This window comes from Montipora capricornis, chromosome 3, assembly GCF_036669925.1.
Source record: "Montipora capricornis isolate CH-2021 chromosome 3, ASM3666992v2, whole genome shotgun sequence".
Taxonomy (NCBI): Eukaryota; Metazoa; Cnidaria; class Anthozoa; order Scleractinia; family Acroporidae; genus Montipora; species Montipora capricornis.
In genome coordinates this window covers 61,183,738-61,194,807 of record NC_090885.1, presented here as the reverse complement: position 1 = coordinate 61,194,807, position 11,070 = coordinate 61,183,738, and the positions used below count along the sequence as shown (strand labels likewise).

Sequence of the window (11,070 nt, the reverse complement as noted above, 5' to 3'; positions counted from 1 at the left end):
TAAAAAATGCTGAAGCCCAGCTCAGATTTCAGGAAGGGATGTACGTGTTAGTTTTTGATGTTGAATAACCATGGTACATGTTCTCCCACAAAAAGTGCTACCACTAAGGGATAGGGTACTTCCGTACATGGGAGTTGTTTTCTATGTATGGGTGAACAGCATGCCACAAAGACTGGCTTTGAAATCGCAGGAAAATCACCTGGGAAATGTCCATACATATGAAGACGCACTATAAAAGAGGTAGCTTCATGCTCTGATTTTGTTCAAATTCATTCAATTCATCCAAGATGGCCATCAACAAACAGCAACAGAGGCTGAGAGAGAATGGGATTAGAAGGGAAAAAACCACAGATAACATATTACAGACACATTGCTGTTAGCTTTTTTATTACACAAATTATCACAGAGCTCTGTATGCCACTATGGTTGATTGACATTAAGTGATCATGCCCATGTGCCTAAGGCATAAAGCCTTTCATAGTGCGTCTTTGTGTTTAAGAATGGCTGAGGACGAGGGCCGACCGCTGACTGTCTTTTTATCTTTTGCTCATGCAACCTACAGTTTAGTCAAAGAACACATGTTGGGATGTTTTACTTGGTGTGCATTGATTGACCATATTCCAGAACAGAAATACATGGAATAGAAGTTAGAAATCCTTTGTTTTTACGGTGCATAACATCACCGGATAAATCACTATCCATGGGATAGTGGAATTGGTTTTGCGTTGACTTAATTAAATTAAATTAATGTGCACTGGATAGTGATTTACCCAGTGGATAGCACTATCCATCGTTTGAACAACTGCGAGGTGTGAACGAGATAGAGGATAGAGAGATACTTTCAGCGCGAAAAGATAAAATTTGTATCCCCAAGCGGCCATGTAATGTTCTGTTTATTATATAGATATTGATGAAATGTCCAGATTTAAAACAACTTGTTTTACTCATTTTCAAAATGATGAAAAAGTGGTCACCAACCGCTAAAACATGCATGTTGTGTAACATGAAACAAGATATGAAAGTTATGAAAAACAAATCATGATAATGTAAAATTTTGCAATACAAAATTAATGTTAATGTAGTAGAGAAGAATTATATTGAAGCACAAAAGTATCTTACAATGAAGACAAAGTTCGTGTTTTATTGGCTGATCGTGTTCGTTACCATGACGACACCTATATTCTCACATGTGGAAGATAAAAATGATATGTTCACTGCGTGCTGTGAAGATATGATTTTTTAGCAAAAGAAGAAATCCTGGTATTTCATCAATATCTATATAATAAAAAGTTTTAATCTTGTAGGCTAGCTGAATGTAAAGTTTGGCAAAATAAATTATTTCCAAATTTTCTGTTTGTACACTAATAGCTTTTCCCTAATAATTTGTAACACAAGGAGAATAATAATGGACATCTGGTTAAACAGTCCATTTTATTCTACTCAAACTTGTTGAAAAACTATTTATAAAAAACTAACGTTAATATTATTGTCAATGACTATTAACTTATCAGTATACATGTCATTGCTATCAGCTGTATGTCTAAACATTCCAGGGATTTGTAACAAGGAACAAAATCATTAACATTAAGCCTTAACTCTTGGATTTAACATAGAGATTGTTTTCTTTTATGTATTCAATGACAGGATCTGGAATCAAATACTTTACGCTTTCTTCTCTCCTTAACGCTCTCCTTGAAAGAAAGAACAAACAAAAAAAAGAATCACAGATGTTACTTGTAGATCTGAAGTACTGGTGAAGAAGGATCAAGAATGCAACTTGTCAAAAATTCCTTGCTGCCTACCCATTACCCAAAATTAATTTAGGAACCAAATTTTTAGAAGAACCCTACAAAGTCAGACTATGACAACAATTCATGTTCAATCATTGACCAGGAAGCTTAAATGCCACAAGTACATCCATGGCATTGATCATCATCATTATCATCATCATCATCATCGAGTGCCATATCTACTACATTTACAGTAGTAGGTCAGCTATCATGGATCACCAGCTTTTCCCATCTTTTGCTCTTCTTACACATCTATCATCATAAGTGTGCCCTGGCCATTCATCCATGGCATAATTGTCTTAAAACAAGAGGCTACGGGTAGCCTACACTTTGTTCAAAGGATTTTTAGCCGACTTACTTTAAGTTCACAGTATTTCAGTGGGTTCTTTTTTATGTTACAATATCTTGGTAAATATCCAGTTTCAATTCCGTAATTCGAATTCCACAGTCCATATTCCGTGACCCAACAATAGGGTTAAGTGCAATCTTAGATTATAGTTGTTTACATTTAAAACTGTTGTTAAAAGCATTGATTCCAATCAAAACCTGAAAACAGATGCTTTGCAAGTCTCTATGATGATATTTTAAAATATTTAATACTTTTTCTTCACAATACTGGGAGAATTATAAAATTACACAATCTGTTAGAGTCATACGATAAACCGGATGTTGCATTGTGTGCAATGAAAACACAAAAACTTGTTTCCGGTCAAGCACGCAATTCTTTAATACATATTTCCCCATTAATCTGTCACATAGTCTTTCGTGGTTTAGTGGTCATCGCGATTGCCTCTGAAGGATTCAAGAGATACCGAGTTCGAATTCCACTTCAACTGCCTTCTACAAGACAGAGAAATCTTACACATGTATGCGAAGCCAGAGCGGGGCCCGAAAAAAATAGTCTAAAGCCCAAAAACGGTGTCGAATCCTATACTTTGTTCTTCAAACAAAGTAATAATATAATTTACTTGCTGGTAAAACCAATATGTTAAAAAAATTTAACAAACATTTAATTTAGTATGCTACCATTTTAATTACCTTATTTTGGTAGCACTGACATCATTTGAAATCCACTCAGTGACAATGTGAATATTATTCTGATGAATGTGAAACAAAACAGTGAAAAAATTGAGAAATGTCAATGATAAAATTACCTTATTTTTCCATTACTTTGTGAAAAAACAAAAACACTAAAATTGTTTTTCACTTACTTTATATTTTGTGAGAACATCTGATTCATAGATGAAAGATTCTGGATTGGATCCTACTCTTGAGATAACAACAAGGCCAAAGTTGCCTATGATATCCTCAATCTGCAAGTTACACGTACATGTGATGAATAATCTTAATTGAATGAATAGAACAGTCAATGGCAACATGTAATGATGGCACTGTTTATGCCTTAGCAGTGGTCCTGCTATGACAGGTGTGATTCACAGATAAAACACCAAGCCTGGGTTGCTGGAAGCATGTTCAGTGCGAACCAGCATTAAACACCATGGAACCATGTACACTACATGAATTACGTTGTGCACATTGTCAGTCATGACAAAGCTTATCCAACCAAAAAGGCATTATTTATAAAACCGGATCGCTCAATCGCTCCCATGCATATTCAGTGTGGACAAAAGTGAATTTCATCCTGGAGAAATCTTTCGCAGGAAGACCTAATCAAGAAAATGCTTAATCGGTCAACATTTCAACAGGTTCTGCAGCAGCAATTCCCGCATTTACGCAAAAAACGCACCAGAGCCAACTCTCAAGCCCATGTGGCCAACCAGACCAGAAGTAGCAGCTAATGTGATGGAAAGAGTATAAGCAATGATGATGATGATGATGAAACCTACATGTATAGGTTTTGATACCTCTTAACCTTGAAACGGTTAGTCAGGGGTTTCAATAGCTTTTGCAGTAGATGACCGGGCTAATCAATGTAAGCGGCGGTCACTCTTATCATTTACAAGGGTTTGAGTGAAAATCAAGGCAGAGTAGCAGGCGGTGAGAGACAACTTTCTGACAAACAGACGGCGGTATACCGCTGGTGACCGGCTCCTAATGAAACCTCTGTTAGTGCTAACCAGGCTTTGAGAAACCGGCTCCTGTTCTACATGAAGCTTAATTAATCCATTGACCCCTGTCCTCAGGCATTTGAGGTGTCAATGGGTAAAGCAGTCAAAAACTATATCCCTCCATTAATGGGGATTGTTACCCATTTGACTGCTGAACTGCCCCCACTTGATAAGTACACTGTAACATTGTCTGGTGTTAGACAGTAAAATATTGGGTCTCACTCCCAGGAGTCAATGGGTTAATGGGAACATACATACTTTTTGGCGTGGATATAGAGGAGTCAATGGGTTATAAGGGGTGAGGTCTACTTCAAGCCTAGTGGCCCATCAGGCCGGCACTTATCTTCGGTTACTGTAGCATGAAGCAACTAGGAGTATTTCTACTCCTCCCTGAATGCGATGCTACTCCATCGCAGGGTTACCCCCAGCATTAAATTTACTAATTAATTTTATACACCTGGCTGAAGAGAGGTACTGTGAGAGTAAAGTGTCTTGCCCAAAAACACAACAAAATGACCTGGCCAGGGCTTGACCCCGGACTGCTTTATCCGGAGTCCATCATGCTAACCATCAGGCCACCGCACCTCCCGTCAATGGGTTATTAATCATAGTTCAAATCATTAGTCTAAGATTAACAGAGTTGCACAAAAATTGCATACTTGATACACATATTTGTTGTCGACAAAGGTCTAGAGGCTGTGCTATGACAATAATTTTTGCTTTCAATAAATTACAATTCTGAGTTTCTTTAAACTTCATGACATTTTTAGGATCTTTAAGGATCTTGATAAAGATATTTTCAAGATCAGTCATAGGAACATTTGAGCATCCTTGAAAGGTCCTCAAAAACACTTGAGGATCTTGAAGGATCCTTGCCAAGATTTTGGAACTTGTTTGTCTCGTTTGCACCAGGATCTTTGCAAGATCCCCACAGGATGTTTATTATTTTAGGGCCAGACAACAGGCAAATTGACTGGCTGTACATGTCCACAATATTTTGCCATGACTTTGCCCAGCTGTTTCATCTTGAAAGAAAATAAAATGTATATTTGAAGTGTGGGTAAAAGACGAAAGATAGAAGTAATCATGGCATTTATCTGGACAATTAAAGTAATTATTGTTCTTTTTGTTTTCATCTTTTCTGCTTACTTTATCATATCAAGAAAAATGCCCATGAGCTACCAAACATTGAACTTGATGAGTCTTGAGCAAAACGTTAATCACTCACTGGAAAACTATGTCCCCATTAATAGGGAGCTTAAGCACGCGCGTTTTTGAGACGCGGCCGGCAACCGGAAGAGAGCATTTCGCGTGCCAGGACAGTGGTGTCTCCCAGATTCTTATACTAATCATCTCTAATGGGGAAAAGATATTTAGCACTATAAATATGGTTGAGTGAAGACAAATTGAAAGGGAAAACAGGTCACTTCCGGTTGCCGTCCGCGTCTCAAAAACGCGCGTGCTTAAGGTCCCTAATCACTCACTGAAAAACTATGTCCCCATTAACCCATTGACATCCAAACCCGACCAGACTTAGTATTTTACTCTGTCTAACGCCAGACGATTTTACTTGTCAATGGGGAACCCCTGGGAGTCAATGGATTTTAATGGAACCCTTGCCACCCTGAACCCATAAAAATTTAAGATCTTTTAAAAATCTTTCAAATATCCTTTTAGGGCCGTTTGAAAGCTAGATCCCTGTCTTCCAAGATCTTTTGCAGGTCCTTGATGATCTTTAAAAATCCTTGAAGATCTTCAAAGATCCTCTGAGGTTTTTTCACCAGGGAACTATTCTGCAGGTAATGGTAAACCACTGCAATTACTAACAACATTACAGTTAGTATTAATCAACTAAAGGTTAACCCACTGACAGGTCTCAAATGCCTTAGGATGCCTCCAGTTGACAAGAAAAATTGTCTGGCATTAGAGTAAACTCTGTTAACCCTTTCACTTAAATATAGATTTTACTCTGTCTAACGCCAGATGATTTTACTCGTCAATGGGGAACCCCACAGGGGTGAAAGGGATAACAACAGCTACATTCACTAAAAAACTATGTCCCCATTAACCTTTTCACTCCCAAGAGTGCCACTTATAGATTTTACTCTGTTTAACGCCAGACGATTTTACTCTGTAAATATTATATTCTAGTACATATATTTATTCTTCTAAATTTTTAACTTTGTATTTTTTTATTTTATTTTTTTTATTTTTTATCTTACGTTTTAGTTCTTATTACGCACAGTAAATTGTAGTTCTGTAGATAGAGGACCACCCTAATTAACTTAGTGTTAGCTTGGTGATATCCTCTGTAAATATTGTTTTCATTATTATTATTATTATTATTATACTTATAGATTTTACTCTGTTTAACGCCAGACGATTTTACTCATCAATGGGGAACCCCACGGGGGTGAAAGGGTTAAGTCTCACTCCCAGGGGTTATAAGTGCTATCACATCTAATATTAGATGCATTTTCTGGGCATGTCTGGCCCCGTGGCATCTTTCAGACTACATGACGCTAATTAAATCTCATCCATCTTCCCATATTCAATCTCCATCCACATGCCTCCACTACGGGGTCTTTCCAATTATCTCTTATAACTTACATCCTCATTTTTCCACAAATTTGGAACAGCAAAGGATTCTAGAAGATCAGCTCCACAAAGCAACTTAACTCTCACTGGGTCTGCAAAGCAAATAATTTATAATTTATTCAAAATTTTATAGCACGCAAATATCTATATGCTTATAATTATTACTAAATGCACGATAAAAATAATTAACTTTAAAAAATGGTGTAACTGAAATATACATTGATTACAAAGATGCGTAAAAAAAGGTAGAAATAGTATATGTATGCATTAATTGATAACATTACGAGTATTCAGTACAATTACATGTAACTATTTAATAAGATCCTAATAATTATAATAAGTTACTTGAAAAAATAAGTCTTAAGCAAAGATATCAATTTGCTAAAGATAGTTTTCTTATGTAGATTTTTCAGCAATTTGCTCCATACTGCTGGAGCTGCCATTTTAAAGGAGCGATCATTCAGTGTCTTTTTTGACTTGATAGATGGTATGTTAAGAAGTCCATGGTTGGAGCGTAGATTATATCTAGAGAGCCCCTTTACTCTGTCACAAGTTCCTTTAAATAGCCAGGAGGTGATCCATGCAACATCTTAAATGTTAATATAGCAACCTCAAAATTAAAAGACATTAATTTTTTATGATTGCAGTCACGTTCAGCTATACTGTTCTCCCTTGTAAAAAAATCTTCTATCTAAGAGCAGATTTTGTTTTTGCTTGAAGATACAGTAAACTGACAAATAATTATTATTCCCATAGTATGCACAGACACCAAAGATCCACTGAGTTCAATAGTTCGATGGCTTGTTGTTAAAAACATACAATTTATTAAACTGTGGAAAAATAGTTTCAGTCATTATTTAAACTAAAACTGTAGCTATATTCTGCGCATCCTGTAATGTTTCAGGCAAACTTGTAGTGCACTTTTTCTTTCAGGATTAACATCCGATTCAACAAGTTTTGTCATTGGGTTGTTGGTGGATACTATGGGAATAATAATTTATTTGTCAGTTTACTGTATCTTCAAGCAAAAACAAAATATGTTCTTAAGTAGAAGATTTTTTTTTACAAGGGAGAACAGTATAGCTGAACGTGACTGCGATCATAAAAATGTCTATATCATTCTCACTGCAATACAGTTGTAGCTGCCTTACTTACGCCAGCCGTGAGATTTTAAAAGATGTTGAAGCTTGCCATGATCTTTACAGATACTGTACATTTAGTACATTATGTACTACGGTCCCTATAGGATCCTGCCACTGAAGATAGTTTAATCAACAATGTGCCAAATATTCTTTAACCCATTGACTCCTATGTGTAGGAGTGAACCTGAATAGATTTTATTCTCGGTTTTCACATGACCTCACGGCCGCCATGTTGGAGCCCCTAAACAAAGAAACAGCGGCCATGTTGGAGTCCCGACCAAATCCTCTGGGAATTATTATACAAACGTTTTCTTTTGTTTTCGTTGAAAAACATGGCTGTTGATCACGTGAGTGAAAACCAGCAATTGTCTAATGCCAGATGATTTTACTCGCCAATGTGGGGTCATCTATAGTAGTCAATGGGGTAACAATGCCTTTCATCCACTCAAAAACTACATGTAAATGCACAGTATGTTCCATTTAACCCATTGACATCATCCTACAGTGTAGGAGTGAGACCTAAGACGATTTTTCTCTGTCTAATTTTTTTAACTATAAAAAATTGAGATAAAACATTTCTTAAAATCATTTTAAGATTAAAAAATTGCTAAAAAAGTGATGACATTTCGACGTTTGATAAACGTTGTTATCAAGTCAAAATATGTTAGTGAGTTCTGGTCTATAAATACTAAAAAGAACAATAGCTGATTAAAAGCTGTAACGTGAGAAAAAAGTAAATAATAATTAACAATATTAAACAAAAACAATTATTTTACTAGTCAATTGGGGTGCATAATTTTTATTATTATTTACAGGTTATGACAAGTCCTTCTTCAACATGCTGTATATCATTACCTACAAATTCGTCTCCTAAAAGGTCTTTAGCATTTTGTGATATATGAGTAAGAACAGTGATTGTCCTTTGCCAGCCAGCTTGCTTGCTCTCCCAGTCACTTACACTAGAAATAACCAGATGCATATTCATGTAAAGACAGCCTATAAACATTTATCCAACAAGCCATTTTACAGTTGTTTGCTCAGCGACCAAGCCTATGAATGGCTGCGAGGCTGCTGGTGACCTTGCATTGATAGAGACCTCACTGCTTTTATCATGTAAATTGTGTTGTTGTAACGCTAACTAGTCCATAATATTAACATTACAAAAGCATGAAGGTTTGTATCAAAACAGGGTCACCGGCAGCCTCGCTTCCATTGTTAGGCCTGGTAACTTAGCCACAACTGTAAAATGGTCTATTGGCGAAATACCGACATATGTGCTTGCTGACACACAAAAAACAAGTCACAGCTCACTGTGAAATTAATGATGAAACCACCAATCCTTTCACTTATAGATCACTTTCATAAATGGCAATTACCACCTTTACATTCTTTTGTATTTATGTTAACCCATCCCCCTTTTTTTTCATTTAGCGTCGAATGCGTTTCCTGATATTGGGTCGGTCAGTTGGATTGAAAAAAAAAACCTAAAAAAAAAAAATCATAAGCAGTCTCAGAATCGGAGGCCTCATACCCCAGCATCACAGCTGTGGAGCCAGGACGCAAACCCAAAATCAATATGGCGGAAGAGTTGGTGGATGTCGTTGCAAAATTAAGACAGTGTGGGAAAAAGGATCAACCACCGAAACTCCTATGCGACATAAAAATGGTTTAAAAACATCGTTATCTTTTCTTTTTGGAAAAGGCCAAAAATTTGGGTTGGTCAGACAACGCTAAACGGAGAAAAAAAAGGGGATGGCCTTAATTAATTAGACCTACATGTACTGCCCTCACTTTTGAAACAAACATTTCTTTTGAAATTTGCTTGTTGTAGCGAGGATAGAAAGGTTTATAGTAACCCTTTGAGTGCCAAGGACGTATATATACGTCCTTGCACATCACTCAGCAACCAAGGACGTGTACATATGTCCTCAAGTCTTATGTTTCATCTACAACGCTATTGTTCAGGTACGATTTCTTTGAGAAGGGAATGGGGAGCACAGTCAAGTCCACCGACCAAAACATTTTGTGATTCCTTACACAGCAGTGTTTTTCATATTTTGCCCCCTACGACGCCTCCTGCATAATTCATGTTAAGGAGGCTCGAAAGGGTTTTCAGCTAAGCGCGTGCACGCGTAAGCCACACATGCAATTCTAAACGCTGCTCCCGTCAGCTCACAATTCAAAGTGGGTCACCAGATATAAACAAATAACCTCTAATTTCGCTCACCTTTCCTCTCATTCCTATACATATGGAATATAAATAGACATCTCCTATTCACAAAAACAACAAAAATTGTACACACACGGTTTAATGGTCAATTAAATCCGTTTGTGTTGGTCTGTAGCTTCACTCGCACATGCACTCGAATGAGAGGGTGACGCATGTGTAAATGCCGATCTTGTAACTTCCTCATTTTTCCTGATTTTGCAACTTTATTCCCTTATATCTCTGCTTGAGGCGGTTGCATGTTAGCCTAGATTAACTTAAAACGTTTGTCTTTCAAATTTAAAAAAAACTCTAGGTGAAAAAAAAAAAATTAGCGACACATTGATTGATTGCAAAAAAACTTATTTTTCTGAACTACAGATTTTGTTGAATTTAAGATATTTTAGAGATTATTTCTGACATTATCTGGTAACACGGAATGGGAAGATTTCACCGTTCCGTTTTTTCAAAAAAGACAATATATCTTGATTTTAAGGCTGAAAGAAATACCTCATATCGTTGCCATGGTAACGTTATTTTTGAGGGGGAAATGTGATGTGAGAAATCTATGATAGGTACTTAATACCCTGGCCAATTTTTGTCTTGATATGATTACCCTAACTGTATCTAAAAACAGAACATGTTTATTTGTTTGAAAAAAGGTGAAACTATTTCGAGCCTCCTTAACCATGGCGTTCCGTGCACGTGCATACATTTCTTGAAATGTCACTCAGTTCAACAATCTTTTTCATGTGCTTCGAATGAGATTTCTGCAGAAAGCGATGAAAGTTTGCCTGAATATGGCGCTAATTGTTCAGAAAAAAAAGTCATGGAATGAAAATGATGATAATAGTAGCGACGTTAAGTGATGAGAATTACCGAGAAGATGACACTGTATAAAGTGAGGTTCATTTCAAGAGTTTATCCGCTTTATCTAACAGTTTTAGACAATAAAGCTAATTTTCCTTAAAAATCGTACATATCTGCCGGTTTCCAAGGCAGCAACTGGTTTGGCCCTCACTGGTTTGGCACTCAAAGGGTTAAAACAGAAGAATATTTGGACCATCGACTCGTAAACAAGCCGTAACCGGCGGCGCGTTATGACTCCTGTCTCCTGAACTTGTACCCCCTCCCCGTTAGTAAATCTGTATGTTTTGTTGTCATGGATATTTAGTAAAATAATTGACCAATCATTTGACGTCTTTTGCACAGATTTTGACGGTTGAAAAGAGACGCCACGAGATCGCGCGAGTAGATTAAACCTC

General features: G+C 36.8%; 2 protein-coding genes across 2 annotated transcripts in view; one reads left to right on the top strand and one right to left on the bottom strand.

Annotated features, from left to right (window-relative positions):
- Window positions 1-370: 370 nt before the first annotated feature.
- Window positions 371-11,070, bottom strand: part of LOC138043623 (nicotinamide/nicotinic acid mononucleotide adenylyltransferase 1-like) — a 17,641-nt gene continuing 6,941 nt past the window's right edge. Inside the window, exons 4-8 of the mRNA XM_068889983.1 lie at window positions 8,455-8,558; window positions 6,470-6,549; window positions 3,002-3,103; window positions 2,829-2,887; window positions 371-1,691 (exon numbers count right to left, since the gene is read on the bottom strand). Of these exons, the coding sequence (XP_068746084.1) occupies window positions 1,592-1,691; window positions 2,829-2,887; window positions 3,002-3,103; window positions 6,470-6,549; window positions 8,455-8,558 (445 nt within the window). The 3' untranslated portion in view covers window positions 371-1,591. The remainder of the gene's footprint in view (window positions 1,692-2,828; window positions 2,888-3,001; window positions 3,104-6,469; window positions 6,550-8,454; window positions 8,559-11,070) is intronic.
- LOC138043613 (piggyBac transposable element-derived protein 4-like) overlaps window positions 11,059-11,070 on the top strand; it is a 2,062-nt gene continuing 2,050 nt past the window's right edge. Inside the window, exon 1 of the mRNA XM_068889971.1 lies at window positions 11,059-11,070. This exon is cut by the window's right edge and continues 2,050 nt beyond it. The gene's annotated coding sequence lies outside the window, so the exon portion shown is untranslated.